The sequence below is a fragment of the Triturus cristatus genome, chromosome 5_2, assembly GCF_964204655.1.
Source record: "Triturus cristatus chromosome 5_2, aTriCri1.1, whole genome shotgun sequence".
NCBI lineage: Eukaryota > Metazoa > Chordata > Amphibia > Caudata > Salamandridae > Triturus > Triturus cristatus.
The window spans coordinates 1,126,123,803-1,126,144,681 of NC_140588.1; the positions used below are offsets into that span (position 1 = coordinate 1,126,123,803).

General features: G+C 43.6%; 1 protein-coding gene across 1 annotated transcript in view; it reads right to left on the bottom strand.

The window, feature by feature from the left end:
* LOC146829883 (extracellular calcium-sensing receptor-like) overlaps window positions 1-20,433 on the bottom strand; it is a 32,526-nt gene extending 12,093 nt beyond the window's left edge. The window contains exons 1-2 of the mRNA XM_085606559.1: window positions 20,122-20,433; window positions 6,648-7,484 (exon numbers count right to left, since the gene is read on the bottom strand). Of these exons, the coding sequence (XP_085462685.1) occupies window positions 6,648-7,484; window positions 20,122-20,433 (1,149 nt within the window). The remainder of the gene's footprint in view (window positions 1-6,647; window positions 7,485-20,121) is intronic.
* Window positions 20,434-20,879: the final 446 nt, after the last annotated feature.

Consider the following 20,879-nt stretch of genomic DNA (forward strand, 5'->3'; position numbering starts at 1 on the left):
GGCATATGTCAAGAAAGCTTGTAATAGTTTGAGGCTGTTGAGCTTTTTGTTAAACCCAAAAGTATATCAAGCAAGTCCAAGTTGCTAGTTAAACCTGCTTTTTCTTATTTAAAAAGAGGCTCCATTATGGCATCACATATACTGAAGGTAGGATGTCATTATTGGTAAACTAAAGAGCTTCCTGGTTTACAATGTTTTTACCTGCTTCCCCAACCCCTCACATGGCTTTTACATGACTCGCTTCTGTTTCAATACACATTCTTTTTAGTGGCTTTTCAAATACAAATACAAGGAGCATGTTTTGCTGATTTTTCTAAATCTCCTTGTTACAATGTTTCCGAACAGATCACAAGTCATTTGACTCTTTTTTATACTTTATACACATCTTTTCGGAAACGTTTACTTGTGCCAATTTTACAAGAGGCTAGTTATCATAAAACAGCTATGGTTTACTTGGAACAATTAGAGTTAGCCAGAACTTTAGTAGCCATAACAAGTTATTTTAGATACTGTTTGTCTCTGAGGTAGAGCTATGCACCCTATTTTATTGCACAATTTGCATAGGATCTTTTACACATTTTCAGCTGCACATAATTGATTCATTAATTCTTTTGAAAGATTCCTTTAACTTTATGCTTTATTTTGTGTAGTCAGTCTTCTTTTTCTGTGTGCTTTTTTGGTTTTGATTTGAAACCAAATAAAGGTGATCTGACTGACTGACTTGCTGTTATATTAACCAGTTATTAAAAGTATTTTAATAATTGGAACTGTATATATATATGTACACATTGATATTCTTCATTTTATACATGCATATTTATATAATTACTGTAAAGATTGTGTATGTAAATATGCTGCATTAAATTACATTTAAAAAAATAATATAAACCAATATATTATTGGTCTAAGATTAAATGAATTCATTCAAATATAATATTTTTTTTCCAAAATGTTTTGTGTGTATAATAATCTTTTAGGTATTTTTCATTACATAAAATTATTCATGTTTATAATCCGATAGTATTGTATAGTATGTATGTATTATAGTCATTAATGTTTATATTAACTATATAATTTACTAATAATATCTGTTGTTTAGTCATACAATGTGTTTATGGCAATGTGGTATGTTATGTAGTACATGCACTATTTATTATTAAATTATTATACAAATGAATAGTATGTTCATATTTTTAAACATTGTAATCATTTTAATAATTTTTAAGTTGCATTAAAGTATTTATTAAGTAAGAGTAGTTTAAGTTAATTTCATACTATTACTCTTAAACACCTTCTCTGAAATGGGTTAGAATGGAGTGGGGATAGTAAATGTCAATTCTTTAGTAACCAGCACCTTAACACAATGGCTTACTCCTTAAGTGTCAAACACCTTCTCCTAAGTGTTCATATTGGAGTAGAAATAGTACATCATTATCCGTTTGTGTCCAGAACCTTCCCCTACATGGTTTAGAGTGGAGTGGGAATAGTACGCGTTACCCCTTTAGTGTCTCACAGCTTCCCCTAAGTGGTGCAGATTGAAGTGGGGAAAGTATGCGTGTCCCACCCCTTCACCTAAGCAGTTGAGATTGGAGTGGGATTAGTAAATGTAACTCCTTTAGGGTGCACCCCATTCCTCATTTGTTTTTAATGGTTCCTCATAACGTTGGATTTTTTTGTTGGATTTAAATTGGACCTTTTTTTTTTGCATTTTTCTGGGGGGATTACTTGGTATTATTTTTCCTGTTTTTGGTAGATTCTCTTTTGACATTCCGTGTGTGGACAAAGATCTACAACTACATAATAGCAAGTTTTATTTGTGCTTTTTTAAATAGGAAATGTTGAAGTTTATTATGTGCATGAATTTGATATGTACATGTATTTGAAGTCATATGTAGGTTTTATTTTATGTTTTATGGGTTGTATTTACTTGGTTCCATTTGATTTGTTTCTTAATTTTGAGATTTGTGGTTGGTGATTTCTTTGTTTCTATCTAGTTGTGTTATTTTACTTGTATTTTGGTTTGACTGATTGAAAGAAATTGGGTTACTGGTTGATGGGTGTAAAACCCTGCTCAAATTGATTTGCATTTGGCTGGGTCCAAACTGGGGTGACATAGTGAGCAAAAGAACCATGGATTTAACCCAGATCTTTTGACTGGGGGTAAATGTTAGATTCATTCAGCATTCCGTTCATCATTTGTTGCTGCAGCAACTTTATAAATGTGGCATTTTAACAACTGTGATAAAACATCTGCCTTTACCATTAAAGATAACAGTTCCGAAGACACTAAAAATGAACTGTTCACCTGTTTCCACTCAATACATAGTACTTATTAAATGTAAACCCAATGTTATCCTACAGGATCAGCATGCTTCACAGTAGTTAAAAATGCATTTAGGAGTTTTTTACCACCTAGGCATGTAAAACTCAAAAGTATATGGCCAACATTTGTGTTACATTGCACCTTGTCCTATAGGCTACCTCGGGCATACTTCATGGGTGACTTCTGTGTAACAAAATGGGAGTTTAAGACTTGTCAAAGAGGGTTCATTTGTCAAATTGAAATGAAAGTTTAAGACTGCATACAAGCTGAAATGTCAGGCCTGCGACAATTTTTAAGGGCTGCCTAAGTGAGTGGGCCAATAAGTAGTGAAGGCTGACCATTAGCCTTTAAGTTACTCGCCCTGGGCACACATAGTAAAACTTTACTAGGGACTTATAAGTAATTTAAATATACCAATTGCCACTAAGATATGAGCCAATTCTATCATGTTGAGTGGAGGGAGCACAAGCACTTTAGCACTGGTTAGCAGAGTCCTCCAAAGGCCAAGAAAAATGAACAACAGAATGAATATGACATTAAATCTGGCACATTCCTGCCCTTTCTCTATCACACTGCGCATCAAGGTGACTTGCGGAGCGATTTGTTCATTAATGTGAAGACTGTATTAACCATAAGGCCCTTCATTCATTGCTTAGAATGTATCCATCTGTGGAGAGCAGCAACAACCTTACGGAAATATAGGGGCTAATTATTCATTATGTGGAAATTGAACATCCTCCAATTCATGGAGGAAAATCGAAATATGGAGTCAAAACCAAATACTGAATTTCAGCCTTCATGGGGATATAATCATTTCAAAAGATGCTAAACCGATCAGTTTCTGGCACTGCTTGTAGGTTTTAAACTCCATTGCCATTGGCCTTCAAGTCATTATCCCTTTATGATACTTTTCAATAGCAATAAGTATAACTTTTGCCTCAACATTTTATATGTATTTGTTTATAGTCTGTAAATAAGGTACTAGTTTACACTTTTCATTATGGCCTACCACCCTGTTCATCACTTTACTTGGTTTCTATATTTGACACCCATCATATGTGGCACAAACATGTAGATTACATACAACATTCTTCCTTTTTTTCTATTTGTGTTTTTGTATTATGAAATGATCACTCCCTTGCAACCTGTAATTGGGAACTTAGCAATCTGTAACTTGCTGAGTCACAAACAGGGCCCAGTGTAAATAAATAAATAAACAAAAGAATAAATACATTGGCAGATGTTCGGTTGAGGTTGGGGCTCATCTGCTGCCTCCCTCCTCCATTAACCCAGTTTGCATCAGTTCATGCTGTTCTGTGTGCAGAGCAGTCCGACAAGAAGGGACTGGTAAATAGAATGCTAGCGATAAGAGCACCAACAAAACAGTAAAGAAACAGTATGCTTACTGGTCTCAACAGGGGGGTGCCTCTAACAAACATGAGCAGGCCTGGAAACCAGCTGAGACCTCCAGGATGCTGCTCTCAACATGCTGGTCCACCTGTGAGGACTACATTTGGAGAAACAAGTACAACAGAACAGACACAAAATAGTCCATGGACTGGGCAAACGAAGAAAATGGACCAGGAGGAAAACAACAAAGTTGAGGGAAAGAATGAAGGTTGTGCACTAAACATAAGCTAGCAGCTGGTGAAACAAATGATTAATTACCAGGAATAGGACTAATATGAGTCTCTGCTAATGATCCTGAACTGACCTCAGACCCCAAAAGTGAACAGAGCAGGGATCTGCAGTTATAATCTTCTATGTTTCCACTGACCCTTCTCCTCCAGTGCCCCAGAGCAGCTTGAATGGTGTCTGTGCCCCAAGCCATAATTCTAACAGGTGACTTCTTCCTCTGGAAGGACAGCAGGGTCCTAATGCCTGGTGGGTCTCCTGTGTGCATCTGATAAGACGCTGCGAGGCCTCAATTTGATGTTTCACTTTCATGCACTTCACTTGTCTACTTTTTTATTGTGATAAAGCTAAACAGGGACAAGGAGGAAATACTGATTTATGGGAAGAACACCTCACTGTAGGACAACACCTAGTTGCCCCTTAAAGTCGGTCCCTCATCTGCCCCTACTGTCCACACCCACACCTGAACAGCAAACTCACCATGAATTGTCCAGTCAATGCAAATTCTTCCACCTTCTTCCACACCCTCTGAATGCTTTAAAAGAGCTTTTAATGGATCCCCATCAACACCTGGAAATGTTATATTCCATATAGGTACCCTAATATAGGCTCAGGTAACATCATAACCCTCCACCTATATTCTCCCCTACATTACATACATAACGTTTCCTAGGGACTGACCTTTTACCTAGATATGACACTGCACACAGAACGCAGGATTTTCCCTGGTAAAGAACTCTTACATAGTGCATGAGGCATCTTGGAAGCATAGCAGGACTACCAGGTCCTGCATAATATCTATGTACAAAGTTCATTCCCGGCACAATCCTAAATCCACCAAAGTAATACAGTGAGATAGAACCCCCGAGGTGACCTAGGGGTATATATACATCACATCTTGCTAATACAGGCAGAGGAGACCAGGACTTGCCGGCTGACACACTGACCAAAGACGCTGAAGTTCCTGCATGCAGATACTCCAGCTCGCGGTGGTCTAACATCCTTTGCAGGGTGTCCAACCTGAAACCAGCACAGGGTCCCACAGTCTCTCAATCCGGGTAATGGGGTTGACTTTATCCTAGAGGGATTCTTGGCTTAACACCTACACACATCCTAGGTACACTTGGGTACATTTAGTTAGGGAGGCATCATAGGAGTAGGCACTTGTATTATCATGTGTTTTATATACTCGTGTGTATTTATGATTATTGCAAGATAATAGAACTCTATCACCTTTTACTTTCATAGTGCTTCTAATCATTTATATCTGTTACTGTCTAGTGGTTGTTGCATCTCATCTATTTTTATGCTAGAATAACGATTGTTAAATAAATGCTTTTTGAAAAACGTCCAGAGCGTTTATCCCGTGTATCTCTCTGAGACTAGATGAGCACCAGTGACTGAGCGAAATGTAGCACACTGTTTCCACGGTCCTGAGGGATCAGGGTTTTCATGTTCGAAGGTTGCCAAGAACTATTCTCTCCTTGGTAAGAGGAGATTCTACTGGCAGTGTGAGAAGGCCAACATACCCGGTGGGGGTATTTAGAATCAGTCTGACACCAATCCTACAGTGTATGTCGTTCGAACTTGCAGATCCTGTATAAGTTTTATAGGAAGTACATCACAGAAAGTGGTCAAACAAGCCCTCGTTACCAGTCGGCTGGACTACTGAAACTCACTCTATGCCAGTACCACGATCCAACTCATCAAGAGACTTCAGACCTTACAGAATGCAGCTTCCAGACTCATCCTCATCCTCTCCAAATTGACCCATATCCCTCCCCAACTCAGGAACCTCCACTGCTCCCAATCCGGAAGAGATTCCAGTTCAAGATTCTGAACCTCACCTACATAGGCCTCTACAACCAGGGTCCAGCCTATATCAACCACCACCTGAAATTCCACCAGCCCACTAGACATCTGCTCTCTGACTCCCTCACCCTTCTTCAAATTCCCCACAGCCTCCAAAGCCACAGCGGAGGTCTTTCCTTCCCCTACCTCACCAACAAGTCCTGAAACAGCCTCTCCCCCAATAATGAACATCACCCTAACTGGCAAATTTCAGAAAGGGACTCAAGGCTTTGCTTTTCGGCTAGAGTCCTCAGAGACTTCTGGGCCTGGATACACAGAGGAGTGATTATCTGCGCTCTATAAATACTGTTTGATTGATTGAAGAATTCAGGTGAAAAAACTTTCTTCCCTTGTGAAAATCAAGAAATGATCCAAGGGATCAAGTCACAGCACAGTTTGCAATGTTACAGCCAATGTAGGCAGCCCAAGTCCAAGGATCATTCAGGGTTTGCCTCTGGGATAAAAGCAGAGGGAGTTTGTTTACTAGTCATTCCTGGGACTTAAGCTCTAGCACGTCAAGGCTTGGGATGTTCCTCTTGGTGTCCCCTGCAATACCCTTGAATTGAAAGCAGATATTCTTAGGACGATCAGGAAGGCTTTTCAGTGTCGTGGGTGAAGAAGGTAGGCGTCATGTCTGTTTGACCATGACATTCACACTTGTAGAATTTGGCATTTCTACACAGTTTAACACTTTTGTGACACACTGATAATAAACCTCTTCACACAAAGGACACCTTGAATGGTGATTTTTTATAGATCGGTATTTAGGCACTCAAATGCAGCTGATACTAGTTTGGAATATATCAAAAACAACAATAAATAGATATTTATACCCTACCTGCCACGGCTTTGGATGTCCCGCCTCAGCACAGCTGCTGTTCTGGAAGGGCCCCATCCCAGGTGTGCATGAGATCAGGTCCTGCAGAGCCTGTGCCAGGGCATACACTGCCAGATACATGTGATAAGTATAACTCATATCAGACAATACAAACATCGACTCCACATCTTCAAGCACCTCTGTGCCAGTGCACTGCAGCTCCCCATCCTTAGCGTCCACTGGCACTGATCCGGAAGAGCTGGCATTGTTTGACCACCTACACCCAAAGGCTGCCTCCCAGAAGGAATGGATGAAAATATCTTCAGGAAACCTGTGAGGGTGAAGGCTCTCTAGGAAAGGCTTGAGTTTGGGCATGTCTTCGGCATGGAGCACCATTATCAGGGAACCATTCAAAAGTCTCAAAGACGCACTGGGAAAATATTGTGGAATTATTGCTAAACCTGGGAAAATCCACATTCTATCAGTGATGCTAAAGTCATTCAGCTCCTGCAGAAGAGGTTTCAGTTCCATCTCAGAACAATCACAGATGATAACCCTGGCAGAAGAGCTGCTGATCCTCTCAGCGATGCGCCTCATCTTTTCCTTCGGGTACATGTCATGGATTTTCTCCCAGAAAGACACACAGACTCCCATACTCTTTAAATCCTCCCTCAGATCCTTGCCCCACATGTAGGCGATGTCATTATCCTGTAATAAAACTCCTATCCAAGTCCAACCAAAGTGCTTCACTAACAGTGCAAATGCCGTTGAATGAGGTCTCATGGGTGGTACTGTGCGAAGAAACGATGGGAACTGGGATTTGTCACTCAGCACATTGTGCACTGCTGCATAACTGACCTAAAAAAGAAGCACAATCAACAGACCAAATCTGTGCACTATTACAATTACTCTGCGCATTCAAGGCGGATAGCGACATTTTAAATTTCAGTATTTGATGAGGTATCACAAGCTAAAACATGCAAAGAGTTGTAAAGTATAACTTTTGTAAGTGATACCTATGTATCAGATAGGATATTTATAAGCAAATCCATCAAATTTCCTCAACTTTGAATTTGGTGCTGAAAATAAATCAATGTAATTGTTTAGGAAAGGGAAAGGTGAGAAAACAATCTAATGAATAAGTGAATGATCCCAGAATATAGCTACAATTCCTGACAACCAACAAAGTCACATCCACATAAAATCCCCTACAAACATGTTCACTGAACACACATACACACACACACATGCAGACACGCACATCAGCTCACATGCATGCAAACACACACACATTACACATACATACATACATACACATACACATAATCATGCACCCAGCTCCCACACACATACGTGCAAACACACACTAAGGGGGTCATTACAATGGCACTTGGGCAAATGTTTGACTGCCCTTGTTGCAGGAGTGAGACCGGCCAACAAGTATTCAGTGGTTCCACCCACCAGATTAGGATGCGACCGCTGTGAGGGGGTCCTCAACATCCCATTTTCAATTGTGGCTTTTGCTGCCACCCAGAAAAGAGCCACAGCACAAGCCTCAATTGAAAAAGGGATGTTTTTAAACATCCGTGTACTGTGTGACAGGCTCCATGGAGTGCCTGGCACATATTGCATGGATGTTTGGGGGGCACCGCATGTGCCTCCCTGACTACATAACAGAGCCAGAACAGAGACCTTAAGGGCTAGGAGCCCTTAAGGTCCCTTTTTGGCTGCCTGTTCATGGCAGTGGGACTGCAATGACAGGCACTTGGAAAGGGAGATCCTAAACCCTACGGCGGTGCCTGCACATGCAACGCTCCCATTGCAGTGATTAGGAATCCGACTGCCATCCCAATGGGATCTTTGATCCTGTCTGAGGTGGCGGTCCTGCCCCCCACCTCTGCAGTATGACCATTTGCATTGTAATGCACCGGTTGGACCAATACCCGAGAGGGCGGGCAGACCATCGCCGATGACCTGTCGGTGGCGGTCCACCTGCATCATATTTAGGGCAGTAGACTCAGTTTTAATTGGATGTTGGTGCACTGAGTAAATCAGCTGATTCCTCTGCTGCACTTTTATACATAGATGCTGGCAACAGACTGTGTTAAAGGACAAATAATTATTTGTATCCAGGTCACATGCCGTGATGGTTATAATTGAATATAAAATCCCTAAACCACAGTTCTATTTATAGTCTGGATGGTTCCCGCTACAAAAGCGAAGGTTCATAAGAGCACGATTTGGAATTCTTCCAGGCCTCACGGTTGCAATGCCATGGTTGAGACAAAGAACAGCTACCTCCTGTACACTGTTTAAACTTGGCAAAGAGAACATCCGTCATTTAATTTGTATATGCCCAGCGTTATTGGATCTAAGGCACAGGTTGCTAAGGATACCGTTTACCCAGCTGAACATTTATTCATGAAGACAAGCCGTGATAGCATGTCTTAATCCGTCTGATACAGCACTGAATTGTATATTTGTAAAATATATGAGAGCATTGGAAATGAAAATGGCATATATTATGTGACCATATCTTTAGCCCCAGCAATGAATGTTTTCTTATTTAATATAGAACCATATAAGGAAATTGTTTAGACATAGGTGGGTAGTGAAGTCATCCAGGACCTGAAGAAACATATTGACATCAACCCCCATCCTGTCAGAACTTCATTGGCTCCTTTTGTTGATCCGCACCATCTTCAAAACCAGATACATCATTTACAAGATTATCCCAACACACAACCTTGCTTGTCTTGCAGAGCAGCTCCTCATCTCTGGTAAATCTCTGGAGTACCTTATAAGTCCCTAGTATATGGTAAACTATGTACCTAGGGCATAGGTACCCCAGAGGCTTACCAGGGGCTGCAGCATGTATTATGCCACCCCTGGGAAGCACTCTAAAATGTCACCACAGGTCTGCTACTGCAGCCTGGGTAAGGGTGTGCTTGCACCCCTTACAGTGGTATAAGCTACCTATATCCACACCTATATACAGACACATATAAACTTATAAGCCACTCCTATGGCAGGCCTTGACAATCCTGAAGGCAGAGTGCTTGGTTGTGTGCGAGAGGGTGCCCAAGCATGAGCTGAGCCCCTCTGCAGCTTTTGGAAATACTTACTTATGGCTGTTCTGTGATCCAGCCATACCATATACTCTTAAGTGCATTATAACCTCGCGGTAAATGCTAACTTTGGAATGGCTGCATCAAAACATGTTGTCTTTGGTGTCAAACGCTTGGGAATACTACCCCCGCCAATTCTGGAGGGGGGGGGTAGCATTCCACCCTTCTAGAGGGAGAGAAATGTTCACACTGGCTAAACCCGGTAGGACTTTTCTGAGCCCTGGCATCACAAAATGGATGCCTCTGCAGCAGACACGGGTTTGGCCTCCTGCTGCTGACCGAAACTCCGGCAGGGGAGACCTGGACAATAGGTTTCCTGTCGAAGGGAGGTGTGACCACCTCCCCAGACAGTCAGATGTGTATTGGGGCTGGGCGGGAGCATTCTCTGGTGCTTTGAAGTCCTGCACTGGGGGCACGTTTGCTGTCCCTGTGCATATCCCAGTTCAAACCGGTTGCAGGGGCTACCTGCCCCTGCTCTGGCATGAAACTGGACAAAGGAAATGGGTGTAACCACCCCTCTTTCCAAGCCCACCCATAGGTGGGGCCTTAGAGTTAGTCCATCTCCTACACTTACTATAAGTGTAGGAATCCAGTCCCTGGGACTTTAGATTACCCTGGACGAAACTTTGCAACATATATCCTGGACCTTCGACATTCTACTTTAACTAGAAGACTGAATAAATCTCCCTTGGGGTCAAGGAGTGACTCCCCTGCTTGGCAGGCACCAAAGAAGAAATTGACCTGTCTGCATCGCCGAAGCTCCCACCGGACGCTGAAGTCTTTACATCACCATAGGTGGATTTCCAGACTTCCCCAAGGCTACCCTGAGTCCACAGCAAAGCTGAGGCCCGTGGCTATCATGGGTGATGTGGAACCGTGACCCTGGACACCATGAACTTTTGCAGCAACACTATCTTCCTGGTCCTCCTTGAAGTTGTGCTTTGGGCTCCGAGTAGCCCCAGCCTTGAGCACCTCCTGCACCGAAAATTGTTGGCCTCCACTCCACGAGTGACCCATGGGCCAGCTTCAAGTGCGACCACTTGAGGCTCCTTCTCGATCACTAGCCCGTTGGCTAGCAGGTCCCCTCGAAGGCAACTCCTTTTCTAATTGGGCTTTCCTGGTTGCTCCAGATGTGCCCTGACTTACACTTCATGGGTGAGTCCCTCAGACCTTGCTGGTCTGCACCGCAGTCCTTTCTCTGAATTCCAGTGACTTGCTGTTGTCAAGGCTTGTTGGGTCCATTATTGTCGCCGACACTGCGGCACTCAACAGACTTTGTGGGACAGCTCAAATCCGGCTCATGGATTTCATCGACACATCCTGGACCTCGTGGCTGAAGAGTCAAGACACCCATCAACTCACCTGAAGCACCCAACATCAGTGGGCATTGGTCCATCCTGCCCTTGGTCACTGGCTAGTGACCCAGACTCTGTCCCCTCTGCTTTCAGGCTCCTTCCATCCTAGATCCAGGCTTGGATCTCTTCTGACACTTCTCCTCTTCACTGCAGCAGCAGTTCTTTGCAGGCTCCCATTGAAATCGACGACGCGACTTGACACCAGAAGACACCTATGCACCCGGCTTCCCTGGGTGAAGTAACTCGAGTACTCCGGTAATCCCGTGGGTGCTAGCCCTAGAACTTCTTAAGTCCAAAAGGGTTTGGTCCTGACTCGATTAGAAGTGTCCCTAATCTTTAAATTTCCATAGAAGATAACGGGAACCCGCGGTTGTGTTTTCACACTGCATACAGTCCCCGAGGGTCCCCTGTGTCACTACCTTGGGTGGTTCCTTGGGGTCCCAGCAATTCTACAGGCTATAGACCTAGTGTCTATTCCAAGCGTGTATTTGTGCTATTACTGATAATTGCTGACTTGTAAACAAAGTACTTCATACTCCAGTCTCATAAAGAGACTAGAGGGGTGTGTTTGATCTTAAATACATATATTTTGAATATATACTTGGTGTGGTTGTCCTTTCATTTGGTCATTCAAGAGATTATAAGGTAAAACAAGCTGCTTTACATTCCTTTAAGACTTAGCCTGAAGGCTGCTCTCCACAGCTACCACTAGGATAGCTTTCACATAAGGTTGTCTTTAACCTATCAGCATAAGGGGTTGTTTGGACTGATACAAGGTGCCCACCAAAAATGCTTTTTCATTGCAGGACAAACTTAAATATTCCAAATGAAGAATTAAAAAATGAAATGACATGTTTCTATAATAGAACTTCAAAGAAAACCAACCAGGGAAAGAATAGGGCAATACCAAAGAAAAACAACTACATTTTAAGACCATCTGTGTGAAAATGAAAAGTTAAACAAAGAGTTAACAAGATTTAAACTGTAACCTACTATTTGTAAAGCCTGCAAACAAACCATGATTTCTCTTGCTGATTTCCTTTTTAATAACATCGACACAGTGCCACAAAGATGAAGTCAAAGAGGGCAAATCTAGTATTAAAACAATGTGGTATCTTTATTGTATGGTAAGGCAGACTGAACCAAGGGTTCATTATAAGTGTGTCAAGTATTTCCCTACTCTCTGCAGAGGCAGAGGGGTTACTCTGGGGGCTTTGTTGAAAGGACCTCAGAACAGGACCACTCAGCCTCTGTAACTGGAATAATGGTGCAGGGTTACTCAAGCTTTTACTAGTAGACAGATGTGTTCATATCTCTACCCTCCAACCCAACTCCTTGGATGAAATACATCATTCTTGATGAACTAATAGTAGCATTTAACCATGCACTCTTTCTACTGTACGACAATACCGCATGTTTCTTCTCAGTACCCTAGAAAATAGGGAATCTTGAAGTGTGGCTGGCACTATTAAAACTGGCACAGTTTACCATTATTTACTCTATGCATGCTACATTTAATAGAACTAACATATCCCTGGCTTACATATAGTAACAATCTGATGAAAAATAAAAAAAGCAAAAGAACTTAGAAATTAAAATAATAATTGACTTTGAAATAATAATGATTATAATGACAAACATGATTACCATGACACCCAAATGTAGGTATGTTTTTTCTAGTTTACATAGGCAATCAGGAGAAAAATACAGAAAATATCCACATGAAGAGGAGACTATTGGCCGCAACAGAGATCCCATACGCATTACTAGAAGAGCATTGTATATTAATGCACTTGTTATAAGGTGGACAGTGTAACACATCAACCAAACTCAAATTCAGGCCCAATGTGTACGACAGTAAACTGCAATTACATATTTTTATAATAAAGCTATCTGCTTTAGCATGTGTATCCCTGTGAACATGTATCAAAACAGCAATCATTTTACATGAATAATTTCTAAAAATGAGGAACAATTTTTAAATTATTTTGAAGGACATGGATTGACCATCTAAACACGTTGGGTCACAGAAGAGTTCCAAGGTTCCTGGCTGATTGGTGGAACTGCTACTTAAGTTGTTTAGAGGCTGGCTCACAAACAAATAATCCTTTAGAAGGATGACATACCTCCCATTCTTCTCTAGAAAAAACTCACAAAGGTTTCTGTCATTTACTGGAAATTGTGAAACAGGTTCAAAGTGTCCAGAAAATACAACGAGCAACAGGTGCTTTGCAAGCCAGAAAAAAGCAAAACATTAAAGAAATGAATAAACACCTCCCTGTAATGGGTCATCAAATATGGCATGTTTGGAGGTGCAGGCCCCTGGAAAATATTATTTTCTTACTGCATTATTAATGACACAGTTGTATTTTCATTACTCATCTGCATTGCCCTTCAAACAAACAAATTATCAAAAGAATAACCCTCTCTCGTCCCCAGAATCTTATCAATTTGGTTTTCTAAAGCATTTAAAAATCCTTCCTGGAGATATCTTATTGCTTTAAATAAAAGTGATTTTTTTAAAATAAACTTCTATCACCTCTGTTCTAGAGTAACCCAACCATCAAATGAACATTCTAAAAGCAATCTCTCCAAAACACTAAAAGCAATATAAAATCATAAATTGAATAAAGGAATGCTCCAGAAAAACAATTAAAATTGTAATCAAGCTTATAGCCGTTCTTTTTTTTTTAATTCTCCAATCCTTTGACATCAAAAAAAGTCCTAAACAAAAGAGAAAGCCTTTCCCGGTAGGCATTTTCTCCAAGAACGTGCATAGGGAAAGAATATAAAACATGCTAGGATACAAAAACTTTTATTACTTAAAAAGACCTCTTTAACATATTCCTTATACAAATTTTGTTGCGACTCTAATAGCACAAATGTTTTACATGGCCCAAACCCTAGAAGCATGATTGTAGCTTTCCACTCACTGAAGAAACAGATGCAGTAAACAGGTACTCTAAAAAATATGGTGTCAGTAAAAGAAAAACCTATCCCCCTATATGCAGTGAGCAATTCCAGCCACAAATAAAAACGGAATGCATTACTGCGAATGTGCAGCATTGTCTGTGTCTTTGCTGACACCTGCTTTGGGATTTACTGATGGCTTCTCCTATGGCCTGATTGCGATGTGATACCATCCAACCGACTCGTCCTCAGAAACATTCCGACCGACTCGACCGCTGTATTACGATGCATAGCAGGTTAAACTCCGACCGAGTCGGTCAGAAACAATTCTGCCTGACCGAGTTGTTCATAAACAAGTCCAATCCGACCAAGTCGGTCAGAAATCAAGTCATAGGCATTCCATATACGAACAAGACTCAGTTGACCTGACAAATAGATTACAATGCATCTGAAGCGGGAACTGTATCAGTTTGTGTTACACATGACAGTTTAAAATGACAAAATTAGTCACAATAATAAGCATATTCAGCAGCAAATTAAGAAACTACAAATACATCCTCTATTTTATATTCACACTCACACTCACCCTCACCATGCCCTAGAGGAAGCAGCCACGTTTCACAGAGAAGGAGTTGATAGTGCTTATGGATAAAATAGTTAAAGCAGAGCCACATTTATTTGGGACATAGTCCAACACACACCCATCACCAAGAAAAATAGGATGTGGGACAAGCTAGTCAACAAGGTGAATGCAGTAGCTTACACACTACGTACAATGGAGGATATCAGGAGAAGGTGGTATGAAGTCAAAAGAAGGGTCCGAAAACTGCTACCATTCAACCATACAAATGCCAAAAGGACTGGTGGTGGCCCTCCTGCACTTCCTGTGCACTTCACTTCCTGGGAGAAGGTGCATGCCATCCTTCCACCAGAGAGTGTCTATAGATTCACAGAAGGACCAGAGTCTGGTAAGTAGCTACTCCGCATTCCACTAAAGTTTGTAATTACACCTCTATAGACATCACTGTAAAGGACACAGTTAACTAAATTACCATTTTTAGATTTAAAAAACTATAGACAATGAGCATGTGAGGTGTATGTCATATAGATAAACCACATACTTGCAATTAAATGACAATGGATAAAACTATTACCATGTGCACACGTCTTACAAACTCACAACAAGGCTTTTTGATCTTAACACCAGTCCCTAGTGCCAGCCATCTTGCCAGCACATTTTCACTCACAGTCAATAAAGGAGAGTCCCAGGTGGCCTGTTTGGGCTGGGCGGGAAGATCTGTGTAGGACAGGGCCAGATGGGAGATGGAGTCAGTGCAAACACTCCTCCTCCCACCCAACCCAACCAGCTCATCTACACCTCTGGGTACCTGACAGTGAGGGAAAGTATACTAGCAAGATGGCTGTCACTGGGGACTGGTGTTTGAAACACATGGCCCTGATGGAGTTGGATTCAAGTAAGACACCATGCAACAGTGTCAGGCATCTTGCTAGTCCATGTCCTCTCAATGTCAGGTAGGCATAGGCCCAGAGGACTTAGCTGGGCTGGGTGGGATGAGGACCATTTGTCATTCCTACAGATCCCATCAGGCCCTGTCCCACACACACATTCACACCCAGCAAAAACAGCCCACCAGGAACTATACTTTGCTCAAATTGTTTCAAAATGTACTAGCAGGATGTCTGACACTGGGCACTGGTGTTTGATTTAGCCACAACTCCCATCATGGCCTTGTGTTCCTAAAACAGGACAGAACAGGAGGAGGAATTGCCATCGTCCACAGAAACACCCTCAGAATCTCGACCAGCTCCGACGAACACCTGCACTTCCAGATCCACACCGATGCCAACACCACCCTCAGAGGAACCCTCATCTACAGACCACCCGGCTCCCAGCCGCGGTGAAGCGACTCCATCACCGACTTCATCAGCACGCATGCCCTTGTGTCAATGGACTACATCGTCCTCGGAGACCTGAACTTCCACCTCGAGAACACAAACGACAGCAACTCCACCACCCTGCTCGACAACTTTGCCAACCTCAGACTCAAACAGCTCGTCACGACTCCCACCCACTCCGCCGGACACACGCTTGACCCCATCTTCTCAGCCAGCAACAACGTCACCTTCAGCCACACCACTGAACTGCACTGGACCGACCACTGCTGCGTCCACTTCACCTTCAAGAAGCCCACCATGCACCACTGAACACAACGGGTCCCCCTCCGCAACTGGAGCAAAGTCACCAAAGACCAGCTAGTCACCTCCCTCACCCGAAACCCACCAACGGACACTACCGACTCTGCCACCCTCAACCTCAGGCAATGGATTGACGACTGCACCAACACTCTCGCCCCGATCAAGAAACCCTCGAACAGACGCACTGACAGAAAAGCCATCTGGTTCACCGCCGACCTGCAGGCATCCAATCACGCCTGCCGTAGGCTCGAGAAGAAGTGACAACACAAACAGACACCAGACAGCAACACAGCCTACAAGAGCGCCATCAGCAGACACCACCAACTCATCCGTACCTCCAAAGGGACCTCCTTCGAGAAGCGCATTGACAACAACACACACAACAGCAAAGAGCTCTTCAACATGGTGAAGGAACTCTCCAACCCCAGCTCCAACTCCAACAACATCCCGCCATCACAAGGCCTCTGCGACTCCCTAGCCACCATCTTCCACCTCAAGATCGCAGACATCCATGACAGCTTCAGCTTCAGCACCCCGCCTCCCTGACAGACACAGATACCTCAGACTCACCACCTCCCAGTCAATGACGAAGACACCATTAAATCATGAACACCATCCGACCCCTGCCCGCACCACATCTTCAAGAAATAAAGCTCCACAATCGCACCCCATCTCCGCAAAATCAACAAGAGCTCCTTCGAGACCGCCACCTTCCCGGAGAGCTGGAAGCACACCGAGATCAACGCCCTACTCAAGAAACCAAATCTGACCCCAAGGACCTCAAGAACTTCCAGCCCATCTCCCTCCTCCCGTTCCAAGAGAAACTCATCCAGAAGATGGTCAACAGGCAACTGACCTCCTTCCTCGAAAAGAACAACATCCTGGACCCGTCCCAATCCGGATTCCGCAGCAACCATAGCACCAAAACAGCCCTCATCACCGCAACCGACGACAACAGGGCCATGATGGACAACGGAGAAACCGTGGCCCTCATCCTCCTGGACCTCTTGGCTACCTTCGACACCATCTACTACCACACCCTCCGCACACACCTTTACAATGCAGAGATCCACGACAAAGCACTGGACTGGACCACCTCCTTCCTTACCAGCAGAACCCAGAGTGTCCGCCTCCCCCCATTCCGCTCTGGAGACACCAAGATCATCTGGGGCGTACTCCAAGGATCGTTCCTCAGCCCGACAATCTTCTACATCTACATGGCACCACTCGCCAACATCCCAGATCGCACAACCTCAACATCGTCTCATACGCCGATGACACCCAGCTGATCCTCTCCCTCACCAAGGCCCTCACCACCGCCAAATCCAACCTCCACGAAGGAATGAAGGCCATGGCCGAATGGATGACGATCAGTTGCCTAAAACTGAACTCGGACAAGATGGAGGTCCTCATCATCGGATCCACACCCTCCATCTGGGACGACTCATGGTGGCCAGCCACACTGGAAGCTGCACCGACGTCCACTAACCATGCACGCAACTTGGGAGTCATCCTGGACTCTGCACTGTCAATGACCCAGCAAGCGAATGCCGTCTCCTCCTCCTGCTTCAACACCCTCCGCATGCTCCGCAAGATCTACAGATGGATCCCCACCGGTACCAGAAGGACAGTTACCCAGGCCCTCATCACCAGCAGACTGGACTAATGCAACGCTCTCTATGCAGGAACATCAGCCAAACTCCAGAAACGACTACAAAGCATAGAGAATGCCTCTGCACGCCTCATCCTCGACATCGGGTGGGTAGTGGTGGTGGGAGTGTTCTGCTCCATCCAGGCTTACCAGGTTATAGGAATCCTATGAAACAGCGAGCAGCTGCAGGCAGGCCAGAACCAATGGCTGGACACTTTTAATCAGAAAATAGATGATATGACTGAGGTGCTGTGGGGCATTGGTACCAGCTCTGCCAGATTGCAAATCACATTACCACACTTCCCTAGGTGCCCACAACATCTGATGCATCAACATCTGCCTAAGCCACAGGGAGGGACTTGGAGTATTCCAGGAGCCTGAAGCTAAGGGTCCCCCACCCAAACATGGGAAGGGGCGTCCGTGAGAGTCAGATAGCAAGGCACCACCCCCAGGAAGTGACAATGTTCCCCGTTATTCTCCAGTGTGTGCCAAGCATTCCCTTTGGTGACGGTCATCAAGATCTATCCCACATTGGATGGAGGGTCAAAGTTGGACTTTGGACTTAACCCATTCTGTACGTGCGTTGGCCAATGGCAGTCGCAAGCACTACCTTGATAGTGCTGCGCACGTCCGTTGGCCGACACGGCCCCGCCCACTCAATAAAACTCCCACACCGCAGCAGAATCTGTGTCGTGGTAAGGAGTTAAATAACTGTAGCTTTACCTTGGAGAAGTTTATCTACAAACACTAACAACTCCTATTTGTATGCTCAGTGTTTTTCTTTCAGAGCACACCACCATTGTGTGGCTTTATTTTACCACTTTATGCAAAAACATTAAACACTTTACACCAAAATATTTGATCATGTTGTGACTTTGAACTCCAAATGTACATATTGTAATGACCCGCAAAATCACAAAGAAAGTGTCAACAACATTGGTGAAAAAGAACTACCAAAAAGTAAACTAAGGGCTTGTGAGTAAATGTACCTTGGCACAGCAAGATAGATATACACAACCAGGTCATCACACAACCCGTAGTACATGGTACATATTCAATGGAAGTCTATTTTCTTCAAAAGTATCACAATTTTCCAGCACAATCAAAAATCATTGTTACCAAACCAGCTCATCAAGGTCAAATTTTGATTCAAAATCTCTTTGGGTGTGTCATAACAGACAAGGCGCACCTCAATGTTGAACACAGGTTTATTCTCAAGATACAACATGGTGCCCGAACACAACGCCAAATCACACAGTACTGAAAGAAATTAAAAACAAAATCAACCGACTATCAGGTCTGAAGGAAGTGCGTGCCAGGGAGTTCAGCACCAGTTCCAAGTTGGAGTCTGTCACAGCATCATGTGTCAGGTGAGATCACAACTTCCAAGTCCACTCTGTGGATGACTTGGCTAAGGACACTGGCAAGAAAAAGCATAGAACAGAGTCAGGAAATAAGGAATATGATAGCACAATTCTGAAAATAATGTCATCAGAAGAACAACAATGTCAGTGTGAACACTAGCTGCACATGTTAACCTGCCCATTGCAAAGACCCATCTTAGAAAAAACCTGAGTACAATTATCAGACACTCACAAGCATACATTCACATTTGTCACCAGCAACACAACAACAATCAATTGAGGTTAGTCATACTTACAGTCATGTGAAAACATTGTAGGTAACCTATCTCAAATCCATGCCATCATCATCATCCCCACTGTTATCATGGACCAGTCCTGGATCCTCCCTCAGTGGCACCTGCTGGTCTCCATCTTCCACTATCAGGGGTATGCCCTTACGCATTGCCACATTGTGCAGCATTCAGCAAGCTGCGATGATCTGGCACACCTTCAATGGGCACATTGGAGGTTTCCCCGTCCTGTCCAGACAGCAGAACCTTGTCTTCAGGAGGCCAAATATCCGTTCCACTATCTGCCTGGCCCAGCCATTGGCCTCATTTAAGCGCCCTTCTGCTGGGGGGACTGGGTTGTGTAGTATTGTCAGCAACCATTACTTGTTGGGGTAGCCAGAGTCTCCTAAACTATATGACATACAATCAACGCACACTTCAACATACACAGACAACATTACCTACCAACAAGTCAGGCCTGGTCAGGTTGCAGTAAACTTATCAAATGTGGAATGAAGCTGTTTTGCATGATGTATGTGTCATGTGCCAAGCCAAAGAAACGGGCACAGATGTGTGAGATGCACATGTCTGCTAAACACACCACCTGCACATTGATGGAATGGAAGTGCTTCATGTTGCAATAGATCTGTTCATTGGCCTGTGATGGGACCAAAGCAACATGGGTGCCATCAATTGCTACAAAGGCATGGGGTATCCGTCCGAAGGCAAAGAAGTCACCCTTGATGTCAGACAACTCTCCAGGCTTCTGAAACTGTATGTAGTGGTTCAGGTAACAGAGCAATGCCTGCAACACATCAAAAAGGACATTGATGAACATGGGATGGGACATTCCACCCGATGTGGCCACTGTGTACTGGAATGTTCCAGTGGCAAAGAAATGCAATGCTGCCATCATCCACACCTTGGGGTCAGTGCTGTTGGATTAGTGTGACGTGGCTGAATAAGATGAGGGGACAACTGTTGGCACAACACCTCAATTGTTGCCCTTAATGAAACAATACTTCTTGATGATGTCCCATTCTTCCATTGCTTGTAGGTCTGGGAAGGGCCTGTACACTGGAGGCTATCAGCGATACCTATGTGTAGACCGTAAACACAGTTGGTGTTAGTTCACAATGTCCCAAGCAACATGCACAAACATCAAATCAAATATGACCACACAAAAAACTGGATGTCAATAGACATATACATTTCAATGAATGAGGTTGTCCTCACAAACACATCACAGCATACTGACCCTTGCAGGACATGTTTCAAAGCTATGGTGACACAGCAGTTACAGTGCAGTAGTGTAAACCTCATTAGTGTCTTTCACTGTTCATGTAATGCTACCATGGC